This window comes from Sus scrofa, chromosome 13 (assembly GCF_054392235.1).
Source record: "Sus scrofa isolate SSC_HxYL_T2T_F1_AM1 chromosome 13, Sscrofa_HxYL_maternal_Yorkshire_Landrace_v2.0, whole genome shotgun sequence".
NCBI lineage: Eukaryota > Metazoa > Chordata > Mammalia > Artiodactyla > Suidae > Sus > Sus scrofa.
In genome coordinates, this window is record NC_139395.1 from 78,064,812 (window position 1) to 78,090,606 (window position 25,795).

General features: G+C 38.9%; 1 protein-coding gene across 20 annotated transcripts in view; it reads left to right on the forward strand.

Moving 5' to 3' along the window:
- The first annotated feature begins 13,753 nt into the window (after positions 1-13,753).
- The window catches only part of GRM7 (glutamate metabotropic receptor 7), an 894,437-nt gene continuing 882,395 nt past the window's right edge, over positions 13,754-25,795 (forward strand). For all 20 annotated transcript variants that reach the window (XR_014823664.1, XR_014823663.1, XR_014823654.1 and 17 more), the window contains exon 1: positions 13,754-14,640. Coding sequence is in view for 4 of the 20 variants with exons in the window: in XM_021071050.2 (XP_020926709.1) it covers positions 14,125-14,640 (516 nt within the window). In the remaining 16 variants the exon portion in view is untranslated. The remainder of the gene's footprint in view (positions 14,641-25,795) is intronic.

Below are 25,795 nucleotides of genomic sequence, written 5' to 3' on the forward strand. Positions count from 1 at the left end.
GACGATAATGGAAAAGGAAAATGTCCAGAATCAAACTAGAGACTGTGTCCTTCTGTTCACCTACTGCTTGCAAATTCTAATGTTGGAGGACCAATAATTCAACTCACCTGTGTAGGAACTATATATTTTATTTATTCAACCAACATTTACAAATTAGCAACCAAAAGGCAAGGATTCTAACTTGTTAAAGACCCAAGTCTCTGAACCTCAGTCTTTATTGGAGATGACAGTCTAGGGAGGAAAAAAAATACAATTCAGGGAATCATGAAGAGTATGAAAGCTATTGCATTGCAGGCAAGTGCAGAATGAAACATAAAATTTCCTCTATTACTTGTAGTTTCTTCAAATGTAAATAATAGAAAAAACAATTAAAACTAGCTTAAGTAGGAAAAAAATTGCATGAGAGATGCATTTGGTCACAGTTAGCCTCAAGAATTCAAACCATGCATGGCACCTGAATTCTGTTTCCCTCTCTACCTCTTCATTTTGTTTATTTCTGAGTTGGCTTTATCCTCAGGGAATGTCTTTCCATACTAAGGCAAAGAAAACCATTAGCAGATGTGGGTTCATATCATTAGAGGTCATGACTTCAAAGGTAAAATTACATCTTTTCCCCAAATGACACTGACTCTGCCTTGGTTTCAGGCCTATCTGGGGAGCAATCTCTGAATCTAAGAGGAAGTATCTCAGTCTTGTTCATGTACCATTTTTGCAGCTGGGTGCTCAGTGCTCAGGCCATGATACTGACAGATCCACCAAGATAAGGAGAAGTGAGAGTATCTAAAGGAAAAGAAGCTATGTAGTCAGTATCATCTTCATCATTATTGTAGCTGTCATTCATTCTCCTAACACATCCTGGATGAGACCTACAAGTTGTCAAGTCACATCTGAACTAACAATTAAAAAGTATTTTTATGATCACTATGGAGTTAGGATGCAAAACAAGAGGATGCATCAGTGTAAAGGATTTAGTGTAATTACATGGGCATGCTTTAGCAAAATTCACTAATGTCTGTGTATACACAAATGTCATCTACATTTATTGAGTACTAATTATGTGCCAGGAATTTACTAAGTAAGCTCTTTAATTTGATCATCTCATTTAATTCTCCCAAATTTTATAAGGTAAATATTACTCTCTTTCTCAAATTACAAATAATGTTCAGTGAGGTGAAATAATTTACTCAACTAGCAAGTAGCAGACATTAGACTGAAATGCAGGAAGTATGAAACATGAACATGGATATTTAAGATGACTTTGTACTTAGGATATGACCACATATCTCAGTTTATGCCTCTTGTCCTAACGAAATTATTAATAGCATTCCCTTCTACTCCAAAACATGTCCAGATTTGGACAATAAATTAATATGACCACCCTAATACTTCCTCTTTCATAGATATGTTTGCACACACATATATATTATGTACATGTCTTTAATTCAAAATGATTTTAATAGCCTTTTATTTTAGGAGGAAGAGCTTCAGATTTATAGAGAAATTTCAAAGATAGTATAAAGAGTTATGATATGTCCACACCCACTCTTCCCTATTATTAGCATCTTTTATTAATTTGTCACAGTTAATGACAATATCAATACAGTATTATTTATTTCGTACTTTATCATATTTCCCTACCTAATGTGTTTTTCTGTTATAAGATCCCATACGGGATATCACATTATATTAACTCATCAGGTCTCTTTAGGCTTGTCTTAACTGTGACAGTTTCTCTGACTTTGCTTGTTTTTGATGACATTCACACCTTTGAGAAGTACTGGTCAGCTGTTTTGTGGAATGTCTTTCAACTTGGGTTTCTCTGATGTTTTCCTCACCATTAGAATGGAGCAGTGGGTTTTGGGAGGAGATCACAGATGTAAAGTACCCATTTGATCACATGACATCAAGGGTACATACTATCAACGTAGCTTATCAGTGTGTTGATATTAACCTGATCACTTGGCTGAGGTAGTGTTTGATATGTTTCTCCATTGTAAAGTTACTCTTTTAAAATGGTACAGTGGGAAAATAAACAAAATTATAAAAAAAAAAAAATGCTAGTCGGTAACCCCTGAAGGCAATAAAGGGGCTTAAAGTCAAATAAAAAAAGAACACAGATGTACTGTGAAAAAATAAATAAATAAAATAAAATGGTTAATAACTTTTCAAGTTATGATTATATGGAGAAAATGCACACATTTTTAGTGTATGAATCTGTAACTTTTTTCTTCTTTTTATGGCCACACCTGCAGCATATGAAAGTTCCCAGGCAAGGGGTCGAATCAGAGCTGTAGCTGCCAGCCTACGCCACAGACACAAAACACAGGATCCAGGCTGTGTCTGCAACCTACACCACAACTCATGGATGGCAACACTGGATCCTTAACCCACTGAATGAGGCCAAGGATGGAACCCCCATCTTCAAAGATACTAGTCCGGTTAATTACCACTGAGCCACAATGGGAACTCACTGAATCCATGACTTTTGACATATTTTGATCCATGTAACCACTATTCCTACCAAGAGGTAGGACATTTCCATCACCCCTCTAAAGTTGTTTTAATGTGTCTTAATTTAAACTTGATTTTCTAGAGTCCCTTAAGAATCCTTTCAGTTATAATTGAGTCAGAAGTGCCCCAACTCCAGCAGCTATATCACACAATTTGGAGCTTCTCTGGAAATAAATAACCAGGTTGTTAACTGCTTGACTTTCCCAGTTTACTTTTTATAGATTAGTTATCTCTCCATATATCTTTCCTGACTGGAGTAACTAGGAAATGTGGACTTACTATCCCATGGACTTGAGACTTTGTTTCATAAGAACACAAGAATGAACAATTCTAAGCAAGGGAGATTTACTGAAAAATCATAAGACTCAACAGCCTCCTTCATTAACTGCTGAGAGTGTGACAAGATGTGAAGAAGGCTGACATGACTATGACAAATATGGGTTAGAGAAGACTACTGTGGATAAAACCATGAGATGCCAGTTTCTGAAGAGCAAGAATGCAGAGCATGAGGATCAAATGATATTTTATATTCAAAGACTTCTAAGAGTGGACCTGAAGTAGAAGGGAGACAGGTATGGTCTTAACATCCTAAGTAAGATGTTATCAGGATTGGAAAGAGGTTTCTAAAGCACTTTTATAAGTTTCTTTTTTTTAATTTTTATTTTTAACTTTTTTTTTAGGGCCATACCTGAGGCATATGGAAGTTCCCAAGCTAGGGGTCTAATCGGAGCTACAGCTACCAGCCTACACCACAGCCACAGGAACTTGAGATCCAAGCTGCATCTGTGACCTATAGTACAGATCACAGCAATGCCAGATCTTCAATCCACTGAGGGAGGCCAGGGATTGAACCCGCATCCTCATGGATACTAGTTGCCTTCGTTACCACTGAGCCACAATGGGAACGCCTATAAATTCCTTCTTGAACGTGTTAGTTTAATATTAACCACTGTTAGATTTACAGGGAAATAATGTTTTACAAGAAGCAACGTAAAGTATAAAAGTTCATAAGGAGACATTATGCAAGTTTATATTTTATCAATAATTATAAAAATCACGGTATTTAATTAAAGCTGAAAGACATGTTAAAACTCAGAGAGCAAAAAAGTCCCCAAACCCTGCAATTTATAAGTGATAAAAATGGATTAGAGTTGAATAATTTGCCAGATAATGGGATTTGTAACCTCTTATGTAAACTTTATTAAGGTATTAATTTAGATAAACAAAAGTATACACATATTAAACATATAGATTGATGAGTTCATAAATATATAAACTAAGCATAAAACCTTATATAATAAAAACCACAACAAATAAGTTATATAAGTTTATAAGAATATTTACAGTACTCTGAAAAGTTTCCTTATACTTCTGTTTACATAATCGACCCCTTATCCCCAGAGCTAGGCTAATCTGCAATCACTGCATATTAATTTTGACTTTTCTTGAATTTCATATCACATAACTCTTATCTTCTTTTACTTGATATAACATTATTGAGATTTATCTGTCTTGTGTATATCATTCTGTTATTTTTTCTATGTGAGTAGTATCCCATTGTATGGATAGGACCAAATTATGCAACAATCAACAACATAAAATCAGTTTCAGAACATTTTCATTCCTCTAATAAGATCTCTCAGGCCCATTTCTAGCTAATCCCCATTCTCATCACCAGTCTGAGGCACAGGAAGGTTTTTCACTGGAAAGGAAATTTAATAGACATAAAATGTTTAGTTTTTTTTATTATTATTCATTTTTTGGTAGGTTGCATCTTTAAATGAATTTGTCAGTTTCACTGTCATAAATTTTTTGGTATAAAGTTTTTCATTACACTTTCTTACTTTGCTTTCTATGAGTATAGGACCTATAGTGATGCTTTTTCTTTTCATATTGGTCATTTGTTTCTTCTTTCTTTTTTCTTAAACTGTCCAGCTTAGAAATTTTCAATTTTATTGGTACTTACAAGGAACAGCTTTTGGTATTATTGATTTCTCTCTCTTTTTGCTCTTTTCCATTTATGCTTCTTTTTTTTTCTTATTGTGGGTTTATTTTACTTTTCTAGTTTCTAATGCAAAGTTTAGATGATTGAATTAAATGTATAGTTTCTTTTCTACTCTAAGGATTTAAGCCATAAATCTCTCCTTAAAAACTACTTTAGCCACACTCAACTAATGTTGACAGGCTGTTATTGTTATCAGTAATTAAAAAATATTTTCTAATTTATCTTGAATTTGTAAAAAATATGAGTTATCTGGAAGTATGTTCTTTAGTTTTCAAATATTAGGAATCTTTCCAGATATCATTTTGTTATTGATTTTTAAGTTAATGCCATTGTTATCAGAAATAGTTGAATAATTTTATGTGTATTGAGATTTGTCTATTGAACAACAACAGTATCTGTCTTGAAGAGTGTTCAAGTTCATCATTTTCTTTTTGCAGTGTGCACCTGCTATTACACACATGCAGTGATTTCAAATATTTTATTACTCCATTCTAGACATTCCATTTACTATTATATTTTTTTGCTTCTCTCTTCGTTATGTTCATGTTTCTCTCAAATTCTTGAACATATATTATATACCTGCTTATATTTATTTCCTGTTGTTGTATCACAAACTACTAAACATTTAATGGCTTAAAACAACATTCATTTATCTCACAGTTGTCTGGGTTCCCACAAGTATGGGTGGGCTAGGCTGGATTCTCTCTTTAGGCTCTTCTTACAAGGCTGAACTGAAAGTGTCAGCCACTCAGCCAGGCTGGGTGGTTATCTGGAAGCTCTGGGGAAGAATCCATGTCCATGCTTACTTAGCTCATTATTTGAATTCAGTTCCTTACAACTTTAGGGCTGGTGTCCCTGTCTTCTGCTGGCCACTATCCAGGAGTTAGCAAGCTGCTGGGGCCACTCTCAGATCCCTCCAGATGGCTTCTTCCCTCTCAGCAGTAGAGAACCTCATTCATGTTGACTCCCTCTCATGCTTATAATCTCTCTGAATTGCTTTTTTGCAACTAGCCAAAGAAAATTCTTATTTAAATGACTCCTCTGATTAGGTCAGGCTTACTTGGATACTCTCTCAAGGCGAACTAATTAATAATCTCAATTACATCTGCAAAAATCCCCTTCATTATGCAAGAAAATATGATCTTAGGGGCTATTTTAGAATTCTATCACACTGTTTTTTGTGTGTATGTGTGTGCTTATCCTAAAATCTGTCACTTTTAGATCTGTTTTTATTGACTAGTTTTTCTCCTGCATTTTTACAAGCTTTATAATTTTTGTTGGATTCTGTACAGTGTAAAGGTAATGTGATTAAATGTCTTCCTTTCACTGTCTTTCCTTAAAGATATTGAGTCTTGCTTTGGCAGATATTTAGTTATTTTCAAGATCAGTTTGACATTTTCAAGATTTGTTTTTAAGATTTTTTAGGATGGACATATAGCCTTGCTATTAAATTGTAACCTTTCTTGGTCTCTGCCAAATGCTCTAAGTGTTCAAAAAGACTTCTGCCCTCTGGAAGGCTAGTGCTTCAGTGTCTCCCAATGCTGTGTGAGCTCAGTTGCAATTCCCTAATAGTTGTTATTTTCCTAGGGTCCCAGCTCCTCATCCTGTTTTCACAGTTTAGTGTAGAGCCAAAACTCAAGGGACTCCCGTACAGATTTCTAGTCCTCTTTCTTTGTGAACCTCCCTTCTGTCTTGTACTATTCTCTGAAAGGTGTAGCTTTCTTGGCCTCTGTGAATTGTGATCTCTGTTTTCTCAAATTAACGGAAACCAATTTACCATGCTCAGCTTGGGTCTGAAAAGTGGCACAGGCAGAAAAACTCATAAGGCTTAACTCATACATTACCCTCCTTTGGAAACCACAGGCCTGAGCTCCTGGAAGCCCAGTGACTTAAAAGAATTGTTTAAGATATTCTAACTTTCTAATGATTATCAGTGAGAAGAAACGTCTGGGGCCAATTACTCCACTGTGGCTAGAAGTATAAGTTCTCAATTGAGACTTATTGACTGAATGAATGTATACAAGAGCTTACCTGCTAATTTCTGCCCACAGAAATAAGACCTGATCCTAGTTCTTATGCTTTTATTTTTAATGTGGAACAGGGTTGATGAACTGAAGAATCAAAAACATTATAGGGTAAATAATTTGGATTGCGAAGATACTAGGATCAATTTGTGTTAAATGAATTCAAAGCATATATGATCATGAGAAGTAGACCCACATCACAAAGAATCAAAACTTGCAAAGAACATAAGTAACTACACTAAGAAATATTGTTTGAACATTAAATGAGATGTTGATATTAAAGAAATGATGGTCTAAAATTCCATTTAATTCCATTAATAGAATTAAACATGTTACATGGTCTCATAAGAAATGCTGATATGTTCCCTAGCGAGAACTTTCCAATATTTTGAACACTTTATTCAGACATACCCAGAACATGATTCAAATAGGAAGAATTCTGCAAACACTCTGCTGATAGGGATTAGTGCCTAATATATAAACAAACAACAGAGTATAGTAGTTAAAAGTGTGGTTACTGAACTTAAACATGGGTGCAAACTCTGTTTCCGCACCCAAGACCTAGGTGGCAGAGTGGTTGAAACATCAACTCTAGAGAGTTCCTGGCTTCGAATCTGGGCTCTGGTTCTTTCTAGCTTTATAAGCTTGGTTAAGTCTCTTAAAAACTCAGTGCCTCAGTTTTTTCATCTGAAAAATAGGGGAGATAATAATAATAACACCTTAACTTTTATGTGTCAAGGATTAAAATAAAACCTCAGTTTACTATGAGGATTAAATAAATCAACATGTGTAAGCCATTCCAGCAGTACAGAGGGCATAGTAAGTTCCAGGTAAGTGTTAACTATTACAATAATTTCTTATGTAAAATTAGAATAATAATAAAAATAGTAAATCTTTTATAGTTTTAATTTAGAGATTGAGTCACTGCATGCAAACTGCCTGTTGTAGTGCCTAACAGGCAGTAGGTGCTCAATAAAACAATAAACCTCACATCATTGTAGATTCAAGAAATATGTGAGGTTCAATGAGCAGGTTAAAATGCCTGTGTCACCCATAAACAGGAAGGCCCCAAGAAAATAAGTGTGTGATTCTTCTAAATAATAAAGAAAACTCTACTACTTTAGATTTACTACTATCTTTAGATAGGTAAACTCTCACACCGTATGTATCTAACAGACATATACCACTACTTTCACCACATCTGGTGAGATGATCATCTGATTTTTATTCTTCAACTTGTTAATGTGGTACATCTCATTGATTAATTTACTGATATTAAACCATCCTTGCATCCCTGGGATAAATCCCACTTGATTATGTTGTATGATTGCTTTTAATGTATTGTTGAATTCAGTGTGTCAATATTTTGTTAAGGATTTTTGCATCTATATTCATTAGTTATATTGGTCCGTAATTTTCTTTTTTATGTTGTCTTTGCCTGGTTTTGGTAGCAGGGTGATATTGTCCTCATAGAATGAGTTAAGAAGCATTCCCTCTGCAATTTTTTGAAATAGTTGGAGAAGGGTAGGTGTTAACTCTTCTCTAAATGTTTCGTAGAATTCACCTGGGAAGCTGTCTGGTTCTGAACTTTTGTTTGTTGGTGTTTTATTACTTGTTCATTTTCATTGGTGGTAATTGGTCTATTAATATTTTCTATTTCTTCTAGGTTCAGCTTTAGGATATTGCAACATTTCTAAAAATTTGTGCATTTATTCTAGGTTGTCTAGATTTTTGGCCTGTAATTGTTTGTAGCAGTCTCTTACGATTCTTTTTATTTCTGTGATGCCAGTTGTAATGTCTCCTCTTTCTTTTCTTATTTTGTTTATTTGAATCCTCTCCTCTTTTTTTTTTTCCTTGATAAATCTGGCTAAAGTTTATCAGTTTCATCTTTTCAAAGAACCAGCTTTTTTTTTTTTTTTTTTGTCTTTCATTTATTTCCGTTCTGGTCTTTATTATTCCTTTCCTTCTACTAACTTTGCGTTTTGTTCCTCTTTTTCTGGTTCCTTTAGTTGTGAGGTTAGGTTGTCTATTTGAGATTTTTCTTCTTTCCTGGGGTAGACCTGTTTTGCTATAAACTTCCCTCTTGTTATTGTTTTTGTTATATCCCGTAGATCTTAAATCATCGTTTTTATGTTTTCATCTTATCATTAGATGAACACAAATTATAAATTTATACAATTTAAAAATCCAGTTTTATTCATCTTCTTATGTTTTAATTTTACTTTGCACTAAACTGGTCATGTGAAGTCACTGTTATTTGGAGCTTTATATCCTATGCTCATGCTCTGCATTCATATCAAGAGTCAACTCTAAGACTACTACTGTACTCTGTGTCATAGAGTTTTAAACTTTCTGTAAATTCATTTTCACAGGAATTTAAGAATCAATAGATATTTCTTAAAATTACATGCTTATCTTTAAGCAATAACAATCTAAGTTAACATCCTTAATTTTTAGAGACCAGTCAAATGAATAACTAGCTTAAGCAAGGGGTGGAACATATTGAGTGATCAAATGAAATGTTTAAGGCAAATACAATTTTGGACATTGCAAGATCCAGAGTCTCAGGTGACTGAGCAAGGCTCTACTTTTCTCTATATGTCATTGATATGCTTCTCTACCTTGGCTGATTTTATTCTTAGACTTATTATGTGATGGAAAAGACAGCATTTCTATCTTCATAGATAAGAGGTAAAGAGGATATGGATGTTCCCAGGCTAGGGGTTGAATCAGAACTGTAGCCGCTGGTCTAAACCGCAGCCTCAGCAACGCGGGATCCGAGCAGCATCTGCAAACTACACCACAGCTCACAGCAACACCGGATCCTTAACCCACTGAGCAAGGCCAGGGACTGAACCTGAAACCTCATGGTTCCTAGTTGGATTCATTAACCACTGAGCCACGACGGGAACTCCTAGATCTGCCTTCTTTAAGTAACAGTAAATCAAATTTCAAAAAGTATAACATGAAATAGAATATTTTTTCTGCAAGTGACCTCTACTCAGTAGTACAATATAAGTGTAAGATTTTCTTTTAAAAAAGCTATTGGATGGAAACCTGCATGAAGGATGGATGAATAAAAGAACATCCAGCCAGATTACATTAGCAGGAGGAGTGGCCCTTAAGGAGGATGACTTTGTAAATTACAAATTGGATTTAAATAAAGAGGGAATTGAAAGTGGAGACACTGTTTTCTGCTGAAGAGGATGGGCAGGGGGGAACAACAAAGAAAATAAAACTGAGATGATTACCAAAACACAACACTAAGAGTATAAATTAGGACTGAGTCCTTAACTTTAGTTACACATTTTTATTAATCCCTGGGCGAGGATAGAGTAATGACTACCCTAAACCAAGCCTGTGAAAACATTTTATAATGTAGGATCTTTATTCCTAAAACAAGATTCTCCTCTAAATGAATTAACACTAGAACAATGACTGGCCAAATTTTAGATCAACCACACTCACACAAAGATCTTATTTTTTTCTTCTCTTTGTTTTAAATTTATGCCCACACCTGTGGCATATGGAAGTTCCTGGGCTAGGGGTCAAACTGGAGCTGCAGCTGCTGGCCTATAGCACAGCAATAGCAATGCCAGAAACGAGCCTCATCTGCAACCTACATCAGAACTCAGTGTAACACTGGATCCTTTAACACACTGAACGAAGCCAGAGATGAACTCACATCCTCATTGGATACCAGTCTGGTTCTTAACCTGCTGAAACACAATGGGAACTCCCACAAAGACTTTCCATTCATATAATCTCAAAAACAAAACAAAACAAAACAAAAAACAACCAGATGCTGTGTCACCTGTTAAATTCCAAGTCCTATGCACTGTGGCAGAAGACATACAAATTTTGCATGTTCAGAATCACCTTCCTGTTTCTCTGATAACAAATCATACTTTCTGTTAGGTTCCTGGCTCCTGACCTTCCTCATCCAGCCTTTGACAATGGCCCCAGTTATTGGTCAAAAAATGATTAGACTCAGGAAAAGCCAATTAAAGCCTTCCTTTAGAGGTGATCAAGAGCTTTAAGGTTAGAGTATTTCAATCTTACGTGGTGTTTGTAAAACCAAATTATTTCAAAATTGACTAATTATCCTTTAAGTTCTAGAAACTGCCTTCTGTGACTTAAAGGACAGCAATTATCTGTCATCACTTCTTCTCTGCCCACTTTATGTTTCTGTCACTGTGAAATAAAGGTAGTGGGGAATGGCAAAACCAGCTCTGATTCATTCAACATGTGAGTGCTTCTTAGGTACAAAACACAGGATAAAAAGATAAATAATACTCAGCCCTTACCTTCAAGGATCTTACAACTTGGCAAGAGAAATAAAACATGCACATATGACTGCAATAAAGAGAAGATAATGATTACTGCCAGATGTTTGGGGAGAATGAGAGAGCAAAGAGAGAACATAGAATAAGGCAACATTCAATAGTCAGGAAATACTATTTATTGCACAATCATAAGGTATGCAATGGAAATGGAAGAGTAGAACATAAACATTCATATGGGCAGGTGAAAAATCAAGTGACATTATTTGTAACACCACTTTTCAAATGTATTTTTGGCACCAAGTTCCTAATAAATAGCTTTACGTTAAAAACTAAATAAGGATATAGTCTCTGCTAAATATAGCCTGAAGTACTGATGCCTAACTACTAGGATCATAGTATTTGTGTTCCTATTATACCTTTCTATTGCTTTGTTTGCTTTTTCCTTTTCCAAATTAGCTGACTTTACCATGACAAGATATCTGTTTCACCTGTTCCACCCTTTTTGCTCATGTTAGAACAGGTGAATTGTAAGAGGATCCTTTTGACTTCAAACAACAGAAATTAAACACTACATAATTGGAATAAAAACAAAAACAGAATAAACAAACAAATCAGAGGCAATCTTTCAGGTGTGTCTGGATCCAAGCATTAAAATGTTTTAGGCCCCTGTTTTTCTCTTCCCCACCTCTTCTCTCTTCCTTTTCTCCTCTCTGATATCTCTTTTCATGGGATTCAAACGTCTCCCTACTTAGATGGAAGCTTCTGGCTTGTAACCTCTCAGCTCCAAGGCTGGCTGGAAGGGGCAGGACTATCACAGCAAACAATTGCCCAAGTTGTGCACTTGTGTAGCAGGGCATCACATCTATAAGTGATTTTTATAATCATGTTGTATATGAATTTATATATATATAAAACAATTTTTTTGCTTGAAGATGACAGTAAAATGTTATGTTCTTATTTTTAAAAAGTATAACATTGTCCACAAGATATACATAAAGTGTTTTGAATAAGGAGAGCCTCCTTTTTCTTCTAGCAGTTTATCTGTTGGATAGTGGTAACCCTGTGCCACTACCTTAGTTATCCAGGAGAGGTCCATGGATCAGCCCTACATAACTATGGTTGCCTCTGTTCCCATCCTTGAAATCATCACTGTAGTCAGAAGAATCCCATCTTCTGACTAACCAGCCCTGAATTGTAGGAAATGGGCTACAATTGTCCTTAAACATAAATATTGAAACCTGGAGGAGAGGCATAGCTAAAAAGAAATTGATGGACTGGACTGTCCCTAGAAGGAAGATAAATAGATAGTGAGAAAGAAGAATGAGAAAGAAGAAAAGTCTTTTATACCAAGAAATGTAGGTAATGTTCTTTAGCTATAAAAACACTGGTGTCCTACACATAAAACAGCAGAGGATATTGGCCTAAAAACAACACAATGGCCAAAGGAACATGGCCTATTTTAACAGAGAATTTGAGAGTTAAAGAAATAACTTGTAGAACATCCAATTCAATTTCATCAGTTTACTGTTGGCGAAACTAAAACCCAGACACAGGAACAGAAATGCCAAGGTTACACAGGTGTTTGGCGAAAGAGATAACTAACTACCCATCTTCTGACTTTTTTTAGGTTTGTATGTGTTTGTGTTTTGCTTTGTTTCTGTACAAGGACATTTTTCTTTAGTACATTAAAATCAACAAAAAGTATAATCTTGCTTCTAGTTTTTCTCCACCCTCAATTCTGTGTAAGGTGGTTTTGCTGCACTTCAACAGAAAGCCTCAGCAAGAGTTGAGGACACCATCAAGAGTACAGTTGGGTACCAAGGACAGAGACATTACCCTTCCTCCTGTAGAAACTAGGAAGGAGTCAAGTTTGGGCTGGACCTGCAGGAAGGGACACTGTTGAGAAACAGCATGTTATAATGGGTCACTTATTATAATGGGTCAAGTTTGGGCTGGACCTGCAGGAAAGAACACCTTTGAGAAACCCTTCCTAACTACACCACAACCTGCTCTGGCATCCCGATTTTTTTTTTTCTCCTCAATCTCCAGCCAGAAAAATAGGAGAATGACATGCTGAATTGACTGGGAGATTTCAATATGCTTTTCTCTCTTCCTCCTCCTATCACCTTTTTTCTTGCAGTTTCTTGCCCTCAGCCCAGAAGCAGCTCTGGAAATGGGGAGGAGGGAGCCTTACACTTGTCAGCAACAGAGAAGAAAGTGCTCTCTGCAGAGTTCTCAGTTGTTCTATCGCTATCATTTGCACTTGCGAGGAAAGAAAAAAGGAGCGAATTCGCCGTCGATTTGCCCGAGAACGTAGTTAATTCCTCGGGCTCCGGGCTGCAGTAACCCCTGAAAACCAAGGATGCACTTCCATTCCTAATATTTCTTGTCGGCATTTTTCAGTAGAGGCTAGACCACTGCCTAGCCTAGAGACGTCTCTGGGTAAGGCTTAAGTCGTAAATCAGGCTCCTGTATGTGCCTTTTTCCTAGGAAAAACTGGCACAGAAGGATTAGCAGTAGAGACCAGGGTCTCCTTACTCCCCTTCACCCTTATCTGCGTCACTTTATGACCCCCTCGATTTTCCCGAAGCTGACAGCCCAGGCTCCAGACCTCAGGGTTAGGAGCAGTCAGCCCCAGACAGCACCGCACCAACCCGGGGCCGATGTCACCGGTGCCTAGAATGTGCGAGTGGTTGCAGACGGGCTGGCCAGAGGCTTCTACACTGAGAAAGGAGTAGGAGCTCAGCCTTCGCCTGCGACCTGCAATCCCCAGATTCCCTGGGGACCGCGAAACTCCCAGTCCAAGGCACTCCCCCCCTCCCAACCGCCCACCCGTTTTCCCCCACCCCTCCCTTTACCTCAGCACGCAACCCCTCCCTGCGTGATGATGCAAACCAGTGGGGAGGGCGGGTGCAGGGAAGGGTGGGGAGAGCCGGAGAGCAAGCGCGGGTAGGAGGGAGTGGGAGGAGGAGGCGAGAAAGCCGAACAACCATTTAAAGCGATAGCAATCCGTGCCCTCTCCCCAGTGCTGGGCTGTTGGAGAGCGCGAGCTGCAAGCCGCGGAGCTCGAGCGCGGCGCGCCGGCCAGGGAACCCGAGAGCTCAAGGCGCCCCAAGCTGGCAGGCGCCGCGGGACCCCCCACCCTCGCCGGCTGCCCCTCCCCGGGCGCCCCCACCCTCCTCGCCTGCAAGAGTCCCTAGGCTTCCCCGGAGGAGCTCACCCCAAGGGGCCCAGACCCCAGCAAGCCCACCACCGTGCCCTCCAGCGCCGCCGCCGCCACCGCCGCAGCCGGAGCAGCATGGTCCAGCTAGGGAAGCTGCTCCGCGTCCTGACTTTGATGAAGTTCCCCTGCTGCGTGTTGGAGGTGCTCCTGTGCGCGCTGGCGGCGGCGCGCGGCCAGGAGATGTACGCCCCGCACTCCATCCGGATCGAGGGGGACGTCACCCTCGGGGGGCTGTTCCCCGTGCACGCGAAGGGTCCCAGCGGAGTGCCTTGTGGCGACATCAAGAGGGAGAACGGGATCCACAGGCTGGAAGCGATGCTTTACGCCCTGGACCAGATCAACAGCGATCCCAACCTGCTGCCCAATGTGACGCTGGGCGCGCGGATCCTGGACACTTGTTCCAGGGACACTTATGCGCTCGAACAGTCGCTCACTTTCGTCCAGGCGCTCATCCAGAAGGACACCTCCGACGTGCGCTGTACCAACGGCGAGCCTCCGGTTTTTGTCAAGCCAGAGAAAGTAGTTGGAGTGATTGGTGCTTCGGGGAGTTCGGTCTCCATCATGGTAGCCAACATCCTGAGGCTTTTCCAGGTAGGGGCGCGGGGCGGGGGGCTCTCTCTCTGGAGCAGAGCGCACCATAGCTCTCGCGCTCTTTATCCTAAAACCTGCCATGGACTTCAGGGGTGCGGGGTCAGGTCAGCCTTCGCTCATTTCCACCCTAGAGATCCTGCCGAATCCCTCCCACCCCACCCGAGGAGGTACTTTCTCTGCTTGGTTCATTTCTCTTCCATCTCTCCCCTATCCGCGCTCCACTCCATCCGGCTTGACATCCTGGATTTATAACCCCATTTACAAGAAGCAATCTGCGAAAAACAAGGCGATGATTTAAATAGGTTTGCATTAGTGTGAAATATGGTCCAAAAAAACCAGGCTTGTAAAAGTGCCGGGTTCCTAGGAGAGCCGGTTAGGCGCAAGGAATATGAAAGATGAGAAGACGCCTCGAAACCGGGCATTTCTCAACTCCCCAGCTTCCCAGCCCCAAGCTGTCCGGCTAGCTGCAGCTCCCTTGGAAATTTTCCAGAAGAGCTTAGGGAGGCAGTGCTTATACCAAGGGCTATGTCTTCACTTACATTTGGATGTTAATTGACCATTTCTTCCTGGCAGGATTTCCTGACCAGTAGCCTGTCTCTACCAGGGCATGGGGCAGAAGGTGGGGAGCCTCCCCCCAAGTGAGGAGATGCCACCCGCAGACATGACCCCCAAGTGATTTGCTCTGGGCAGTTGTCTGCACCGTCTAAATTGCATTTGCAATCCGGCCACTGGCTGGAGCTGGGAGATCAGCTTTCTACTCCTGCCACTTCAGAGCCCAGAGATGAGCTCATGCTAACTGCAAAATAAAATCTCTTTCTCTGTCTCCTCCCTCTGCCCATCCTTTCCCACCGCCTCCCTAATGCAGTCCCCCAACCCCAGTCCTAGGCTTTGAGGATGATTCTCAGAACCAGGCTGGAAGGCTTCTGGAGGGAGGTGATCAGGTGCACTGAGCAAGGCCAGGTGGTCCTCCTGCTGGGGTGCAGGAGGGCTATGGAGAAAATGAGAGGAAGGCAGATTAGGGCAGCTGAGAGGTGGGTTCTACTGCAGTTCTCCCTTGCTGCTTGCTCCTCCAGCCTCAGCCCAGGGCTCCTGTGCTGCTTGGGTATGAATGGATGGCTTTTGGGCTAAGAAACTGAGTTTCAGGATCTGAGTGACCATGGGTTCCCTCCTCCTTGTCTCTCTTTATCCCTGGTATCTCTTTCTCTCCTCCAGTCTTTTGCTCCCTGCTCTGTATTTTTGTGATTTTTTTCCGTTTCTATTTTTTCTGCCTCTCTTCTACTTCTCTACCCCCCACCTCCAAGTTCTTGTTCATCTCTATCTTAAAGTGATCCTTTCCTAATGCACAGCCCTCTCCCTGCATGGTAGTATCCAAACTCAGTAATTCCTTTCTCTAAATGTTCTGGCTGACCCTGGTGCCCTTATGCTCCTCCTTTGTAAAGAGTTGGCTCCCTTTCAAGTGTGCTCAGTAAGAGTGTTGGGTTTCTGGAGGGGATTCCTTGTGAGACTCAAGCTGTCACCACATCAGCTCCCAGGAATACGAAGTTTGTGTTTGTGCCAGAAGGAGGGGTGACTGTCCCAGATTGAAGCCTGGTCTGATAGTCTAAGCATACCTAACACCTCCCTGGGTATACTGTAATGGAGATCTCTTTATGTCTGCAAACCCAAAAGTGCTTTGGGGAGCAACCTTCATTTTGAGTTGATGCTTTCAGAAAGAGCCTGGGTTGTTGTAAGCAAAACCCAGAATCAGTTCCTCTACCTCTGAACTTAGAACTAGAAAACTTGAGGAGGCAGTGTTGCAGGGAGGAGGCGGCAAGAGGTCACCTGAGAACCCTGGGGAAGACTCAGGGCATTTTCACCAGATCCTTGGAGGCTGAAGGTACATTTGCTGTTTCAGGTTTTTTAATTATTTTGCTGCCAGTTTCTGTCTTCACTCAGAGCTTGGCAGTACTGCAGATGGGCCCGCCTGTGTAAAAAAGAGTAAAATCTTAAACTCAAAAGAGAGCTTTCAGGCTGAAGGATTGTATTTGCTGAAAAAGATTCCAGGGGGAGCTGATTCCTTCTCTGGTGTGTGGACCTGAGGTACTTGCAAGGAAAGAAAACACTTGCCTTATGCTTAGTTCCCCCATTCCCTGGGCTGGGGAGGAAAGGAAGTGAATGCCAGTGTTAGCAGTGTGGGTTGGGACCAAAACCATTCAGAGAAAACACTGTCATTTTCCTCTAATTTGCAAATTGCAGCTATTCATGTTGGATTGAACAGCTGAGGGAAAAAGAACCCCCAGTTTTCACCTGCATTTATTGAGAAGAGGCTGGTAGTAGGAGGAATGCACCAACTTGTAGCTTGTGCTGCAAGCTGGATGTAACTGTTGGTGTGGGAACCTGGTTCACCATTGCCCATATTGGAGTATACAGAGGTAGATTCCAACAGTCTCTTCCAGTAGCTTTTTTTTTTTTTTTTTTTTTTTTTTTGCATGTGATCTTAGAAGCTCCTGGCATGCAAGTCCAATCCCCAGTTTCCCAGCTTCTGTAAGCCTGCAAAATGAATAGAGGGAATAGTGGAACACAGACCCATTGTTCAAAGGCAGGATCAATTTAGGGAGAGAGGAAAAGAATGGTAGGTGAATCTTCTCTGGGATTGCAGCGTTCAGCCCAATTAAGATCGTCCTATATAAATGAAACTCCTCTAACTGATTGAATTCTAAGCTCTCCAGAGATTTGAGGTTTATTTTTTTTTCCCCTCTAGTCCCTGTGGATTGCTGTGGCGATCATGCCAAACCTATCATTTGAGATAAAAATTTATGGTAAGATAAGCTTCTAGGCTGGGGGAAGGAATGCTTAGTGTCTTAAATGAGGGATCCTAAACATTGGGCAGGGGGCAGAAAGGAATAATGAGATAGTCATAGATGTAACCAATGCTGCAGCTGCCAGCCAAGCCTAGAATGAAGTTCTTTCCTGAAAATTAGGACCTTGGCAAGAAGGACTACTCAGATGTCAGTAGTGTCCCTGACTTGGAATTCTCATCTGCCCGTCCTGTACCAAAGCAGAGGCAGGAGCTGAACAAGTCTTCCTTTCTCTGCTCTGGTTAGTAAGCAATATATCAGAAGACAGGAATCATAGCCAGTGGATCTTTAAAATCCAGGAATTTGAGGCTAATGAAATTAGTGTGTGGCCAGAGCTCTGCCAACTAGAATTAAGTCACTGCAACTGCCCTGCAATGCATTTTCAGCCTGAAAGAAGCATCAGGAAGGAATTTCTGGAGATTTGTTTCTGATCCTGTGAGAAATAATATTCTCCTAATGCTAAGAAAGATTAAATGTAAATTAATATTGACTATGAGTAACATATTTAAAAAATAATCACAGAGTGGGGATGGCTTGAAGTGGAAAGCTTATGTAATATGGTGTCCAAAGAATAAATCTCCCCTGACCAGTGTTTCATGAGCTATAAATAAGATACAGTGGAAAATACTGGTTAGGTTTTTATTCAAGGCTTCTCTGCTATTGACTTGAGAGCAAACACTCTGAGAGTATAAATTACTCTTGGCACGTCCTGACTCTGAATGAACAATATTTCATGTGCAGTGACATGGTCTAAGCTCTAGACTTGGAATTGAATGGCATCTGTTTCAGCTGTTTGGTTCTCTCAAGAGCAACTAGGTAGAATAGGTGGTCAACTTGACCCTTGTGGGAGTATGTTGCAAATCTAAATCTATGGACCTTGTACCATAGATGAAATACATTTATAAATTTGTAAATGTTTTCCTTCAGTTTATTGCAGCTTGAATATAATATCAAACTTTGGGGGCAACATTTTATACATAACTACCTAGTTTTCTTCCTTTCTTTTTTCTCCTCTCTCCTCTCTCTTTTCCCATCTTATGTAATTGGATAGAACTGGGCACCTAGGATGATATGGTGTTACTATAATGGGCTTAAAACAACTAATTTACTCTTTTAAAAAGTTCATAAATATAAGTGTCAGTGCCATTTGGAATAGTCTCTATAGCAATTTCTGTCTCAACATTTACTGTGTTTCAGGAAATTTACCTAACAGATGGTGAGTGGGCAATTTTTAAAGGGGCATCTTTTAAAAGAGCAGAGAGGGAAGGAATAGAGACAGGCACATACTATATTTGAAGATACCTCCACGTTTATTTTTTGTGTAGATACCCATACAATTAAGATGTCTTTGGACATTTTTCTCTTCAAATATAATTGCGATAATTGATGTCTTTACTTCAAATTCATAAACATTTTAGGATTTAACAAATTATAAATGCTCTCTTTGTTACATATACAAGTTATATCATAGATTTAAAAGATCATTAGCAGGATTACACAAAGTACACTCTAGTTCCAAGCCTGCCACTAATTAGCTTTGTTACCCTAAGTAGGTCACTTAAATTTTCTAGGCCTCATTTTTTTTTCATTTGATTTTTTTTCCTTTAAAAAATGTAGTTTCCAGAAGTCTCTAATCTCTGTGTCATAGTTTAGCTTGGAGAAAAAAACCTGTTCTTGTCAAAACTCCATGGCATTGTATTTCTAGCTCCAGCTTTGGACTTTGAGGGATTTGGGGGCATCTTTTTAAAGGATATTTTCACACAGACATTTTATTTCCCATACTCAGACTTCCCCCCCCTTATTCTTTACCAGTGTGTCCTAAAGTTGTATATATCCAGGCTGTGGTAAGAAAAATGACCTCCTGGGTCAGCTTCCTGCATGGTCACACAATGCTGGGGGCAGGGAGTAAAAACTGTAGATTTTACAGAAGCAGATATAGTTTTCACTACCCGTGTCTTGTCCCTTTTCATCTTGCAAAAACAGCAAGCTTTTCTTGGAGAACTGCCAGCTAGTGACATCCTGCCTTCTCCCTGGCCCCAGGAATGAGTCACCCAGGAACTGAGCTCTAGCAAAGCAGGTGATTGGTTCAGGGGTAAGCATCTGACCCTGGCTAAGCCTATCAACTTGTCCCTACAACTTGTCTATCAGAGGAAAATGGAAAAATGGTCTTTTCTGTCTGGAATTTTTAAGCTGGGGAGGTATGACTCTGGGATAAGAAGAGACTTCCTGTAAAATATATCTTGGAGAGGTAAGCAGGGCCGAATGATGGAGAGAGAGCTGGAACCCTGTTCATGTTCTAGAACACCCAAATCCATCTATATCTGAATATGACTGCATCCCCAAATTTCCAGAACTCGTTTGTTGAGGTTGTTGTTGTTGTTGTTGTTGTTGTTGTTGCTGTTGTTTTTCTTTTTCATGGTTGTTTTTAAATTTCCTTTGACTATTCTGACTTTGTTTTCAGCCATGTGCCATTGAAAGCATCATAGCTAAAATAGCTCATTTCCTACTTCGTCAGGTTTGCTAACTGGCATTCCTTAAGTGAAAATAATTTTATTTATTTAAATAAAATTCTGCTACCCTGGGTCTGGGATATTCAAAACCCTGCATCCTTTGTCACTCTTTCCAACATTTATTATAATAACTTTAAGCATTTGTGACCACATCTTCCCCAGCTTGATGCAGCTGAAAGAGAAGGCAAATACTTCTAAATTGGAGCCTATAGGCCTAATATTTGGAAGCTTTAGAACCATACTTGTTTTGTTTCATTAAAGCAGATATTTTGTTGATGTCTCCAGGGCCCAAAAGCATTTTCATGGGATAGTGGAGTACAAAGTACATTAAGCCTAGCTCTACCTCTCACCTTCTTTTACTTTAAATAGGCAAAAAAGAATACTCTCAAACACATTTTCCTAACAACAAAAAATCATATATGATTACTGCTTAGAAGACATTTATGCATATAGTTGCATGAATTAATTGGATAATTGCCATTTGACACAGTAAATATATATGTTCAATGTACCTAATTAAAACCAAGACATGTTTGTTACAGATAAATAATTAAGTACCATTGAACTTGAAATTATGGTGTTTCATGTTTGGCAAGTAATCTTCTTTCAGTTATCTTTACTACTAAATGTCTCTTGATCAAGTTAATAAATTATAAGGTCAAAAGTAAGATAATGTGAAATTACAGTGATAAAGGATACATATCTCCCTTTATGAGATTAGGAGTTCTAATTTCTTTTCAACACTGCTAGTAGTGACCACAATACTAATTTGAGCCTTTGCTATGAGTCACTGTGCCATATACATTTAGTTATTACTCTAGTTCTGCAAAAGGCATATAATAATCCACACCATAAAGCTGAAGAAAGTGATCCTCATAGCCCCAAATCACACTGATGGTAAGGGGCAAAATCTAGATTCAAACTTAGATTTGTCTGACAGTGCCCAGGTTGTTAACCACTATGCATACTGCTCAGTTGCTGTGCCAATAAAGAAATACTTAAAATAATTACACACTTGCCTACCCTGAAACTGTAGAGGTTTAAAGACATCAAAGTTGCCAGTTGCTTAACCACATCTGCTTGCAGAATGAAACAATATGTTTTATTTCATTTCTAAAACAAAGTTAATTCTGTAACTCTGTAGAAACTTGAGCACACAAATCCTTACCTCCAAATGAAAGATGTTAGTTTTCCATTATTCAACAGGTAGCCCTGTACACAGGCAATAAATATATAGTAGGCTTTTCATTCAAATAAATGAGAAAGAATGTTTCTTCTTGTTCTGATTCAGTGCCCATCATTATGGATTATGATGGCTCTTCCTAAACATTATTTCATTCACTCCACTCTTTGTACCATCCTCAAGTGAGAGAATCCATCATTTAGATATATGTGCAAATTGAGAGGACAGTATTATTACAATTGCTGAAAGTCAAGTTGATAGAGCACAGGAAATACATCCTAATAAATGCAGCATTAATGTTTATGTGGGTTGTGGTATGAGAGGTAGGAGAGTTTTCAGTTTAATGGATTATTTTGCTTCTTGCTATGAAAGTGCTGCAGCTTAATAGTTTTATAATTGGTCATTTACAGAATCCTCTACCTCTGGGTTTTGTGCTTTCTTTACAGCTGTTGATTCCTTCTCTTGTTCTTGATGGAAGATAGCAACTAAGCCACTTCAAAGGCTCAGCCTGCCCTTTGTGTTATTGTTTAGATGAAAATATTTCCATTTGTTAAAGTACTATTTAAACATTTTTATCATATTTTAAACTTGACTATGTTCTGAAGGTATTAGCACAGGCAGACATTACGGAGGATATTTTCCAGGAGAAAATATACTTTTGATAAAAGGAATTATCAGAATGTTCATGAAGGGATTAAGACTCAAATTCCAGTCTCATCTTGATCAAATGTATACCACCCCTCTCATCAATTTCTTTATCTTTGTAATGGGAATTAGAGAAATGTGTATGATAGAGTTACAAATAAAGTGTGTCTGATAGAATAATCATAAGGATTGCCTAAAATATGCATGAAATATTTTAGTACAGAGTTTAGATGTGGTTGGTGTTCAATGCATTTAAAAGACATCATTTCATTATTATTGTGCTAGCATTAAATATCACTATTACTTAAACATCATTATTGCTAAATTTACTGTAAAATTACCATAATGATTCATGATGAATTTCACCCTTCTCTCTTTCCTTTGTTGAAATGAAAAAATACACACACACACACACACACACACACACACACACACACAGAACACTTCAGTTATTCTCTTTAGTGGGAGTAGAATTCCACTGGCACTGATGAAAACAAATCATGAATTGCATGGACTTTAGCTAGCAGAGAGGCTAGGAGATTTGAAGTTAGCGAAACCCAAGTTTGAATTCCACAGTGACCTTTTTTCTAGCTGTAGAACCCTGAGGAAGTTAGTTAAACTTCTTAAGCTTTACTACTGTAGTTTCCTCATGTATATATATTTTTGGAAATATTTATTATGCATCTTCCTTGTACAGATGCCTGGACATATCAATGAATAAAATGGATGAAGGCCTTTGCACTCCCTCTCTCTCCTTACACTCTCGTGTGGAAATAGATGGATGTTATAAATAAATTCTATGCTGTGTCACAAGTTGATGTACACTCTGGGATAAGGAAAAGAATGTGAAGCCTGCTGAAGAACCTTGGGTTAGGAGTGCTGGAGGGGTGTACAGGTGGGTTCTATTTTTAAATAGGGTAGTCAGGGTGGATTTCATAAGTTGACATTTGAGCAAAGACTTGAAGTGAGGGAGTTGTCAGAATGGATTATGGGGAGGCTACTCCCTGGAAGCAAGAACAACCAGTGCCATAACTCTAAGGCAGAAATATGCCTGGCAGGTTGGAGAAATATCAAGGAGGCCACCCTGGCTGACTTTGTCTGTGGTGAGGAAGGGGTAGAGGGAAGATTTGGGATAGATTGGGTAAGTCCTGGGAGGCCATCACATGCATTTTGTCTTTTACTTTAAATATAGATATGCAGGGATAGGATTTTAGCAGAGATGTGACATAATCTGTCTCTTGTTTTAAAAGCATAACTCTCTCTTGAATGGGGGAATGCAAGAGAATGGGGGCAGAGAGTGGAATCAGGGAGAATCTCAGGAGGCAATTACAGAGTCAAAGAGGCCCATGGTGGTGGCCTGCACCAGGCTGTCAGTGACTGGTATTCTCAAAAGTGGCCCATTGGGAAGATTGTGACAGCATTTCCTGGTGGATTGAATGTGAGAATGGAAAGGAAAAGGGAGAACAATGGTGAATCCAAGATTTGGGGCCTGGGCAACTGGAAAGGTGAGACTTGAGATGGAAAAAGTTCAGGTTAGAGCAGTGTGGGGGATTAAAGATCAATTTTGGAAATATATGGTTTGAGATGTTTTCTTGACATCCAAGTAGGGGTGCTAAATACATAGTTGGATATACAAGCCTGAATCTCTGAAGAAAGATCTAAACTAGAGATTCATTTTAATAAAGTGGAAATATTAAGAATAATTACACAGAAGTGCTATTTTAAAGATAAAATAAGCAATGCAATTAACACTGTCTTCTCAAAACATTTAATAACTATTACCTAAAATAATTATCTGAAATGAAAAAATAACTATAGTTTGTTACTGCAGTAAAACTTAATAAAACATTATCACAATTGTCTTAATAGTATTTGCGACACAATTGTTTTAGTTAAGACACTACGACTACCAACATTTAGAGTAAACATTGCATTCTCCCACTTGCACTCTGATATTGTAGTTGTAACCATATTTTGTAAGGTGTAAGTTAGTTGTGTTAGAGTACTTCTTTAATTACGTGTAATTCTAAATTATCTAGTTCAGTGAAGTTTCATAAATGTATGTATAAATATTTTATGACTCATCAAACTCAGTTGAAAATTTGCATCACTGATATGCATAAGAACTTAAGCATTATTTTTTCAGGGAAAAAAATGTACTTCTCTTATATTATCCATAGGATACCTACACTGAACAATTTCACTAGATCTTCCATACCTTCCCTTCACTTGGCAACTGAAAGCATGGCAGGGGCAGCATTGACTTACTGGTTTTGAGTCCCCCCTTAGCTATCTGCAAATTTTTAAATAGGCTTTGTGGCTACACCAAAATTCTATTCTGTATTCATTTCACTACCAGATATTGGTCTAAGCATGTGCTTATACTAAAAAATGCATGACCACATTGTCTCTACACATCTATAATGTTATGTTAACACTATCATTATGTAAGCTATATTTTAATTGTCAATTATAACACATTTTATATCAACACAATCCATTTCTAGTGTTCATCTGGTGTTCAGGGGAGAGCAGCATGTAGTAAATTTTATCAAAATATAGCATCTGAAGAAGAGAGCAGAGGGTAATTGTGTACTTCTGTATTCACTATAATTAGGTTCAGTGGAGTTGGCACAGTGGAATTAAGATTAATAAAAAATATATTGAGGTACCATGGTTCCCTCCCATAAAATACCCTTTTCACATCCGAGATCAGAGACTTAGCATCTTTCTGTATAGAAATGGAGAAAGGAAGAGGCCAGAGGATGAATTACAAGGATGAATAGGGTGGAACTATGAAAGGCAACCTGGAAATGAAATGATCTTTTTGGATTTGGTAGGTGGGGAAATTGTACCAGCATGTCTGCTACTGGGACCACATTTTCCCCAAGAGTTAAGCCCTTTGTCAACTATGATGTCTCACCTTCCTCATAAGAGGGAACATACTGTTACATGAATCTTTGCTTCCTTTTTCTTGATAATTGGTTGAAAAGATTATCACAGGAACTTCATCTTATGAGTAAATACATTGTTTTGAAATGATTGAAACTCACTGAAGAAGTGGAAACTCCAAACTTTCTCTCCCTTTACCTCAGACTATTTAAGTTTCAGGTGCAGAAGGTGATTATGGGGAAAAATCACTGGAATTTTTAGATCTTCAGGAGCCACTGCATCTTAATGGTTAAGAATGTGGGTGCTGGTTCCAATCACTACTTTCTACTTGTTAACCATATGAGCTTGGGCAGTTTACCTGATTACCTGAACTTCAATGTTCCCATCTATAAAATAATGGTGATACTATTCCATCCTCATAGGATTGTTTTCAAAGTTACAGTGAAGTTACTTATGCCAAACAATGCAATGCCTTATAGCACAGTAAGGCCTCTTATCATCATCATCATTGTCATCATCACAATGCTAGGTGATATTTTCCCTGGGTCTTTTTCCGTTATCTTTTACCTTACATTTTTGTCTTTTTTTTTTTTTTTTTTCTGTACAAGGGTAGGATTGTTACAGGGTATTTTCATCCACTGGTGTGTGACCCCTGGTCATCAAGTCAATCGGACCATGACCCAGGACTCATTGCTCCTCAGTGAAACAATCCCTGTTTTGAGAAGGGGAGTTGGATCTTGAGGCCAAGCAGGGTCAACGACGGAGAATTTTCTTTCTTCTTCACTCAGAGGACAAAGTGAAATATTCAGCCACAGAAGGAAAAACAGGCAATGGCCCAAAAGCTTAATTTCATTGTTATCACTTTAGGGATAAAGACCCAGTCAGACAGACTGGGTTTGAATTCATTTCCATTATGTACTGATGATAGGATCTCAGGTGCTTTTGTAACCCCTCTAGGCCTGAGTGGACATCTGAAAGAAAGGAATAACAATATAAAGACCTATCATATAGGATTCCTAAAATAAGTGAGTAAATCCTTTTAAAGCATTCAGCACATAGTTTGGCATATAGTAAGCACTTAATAAATT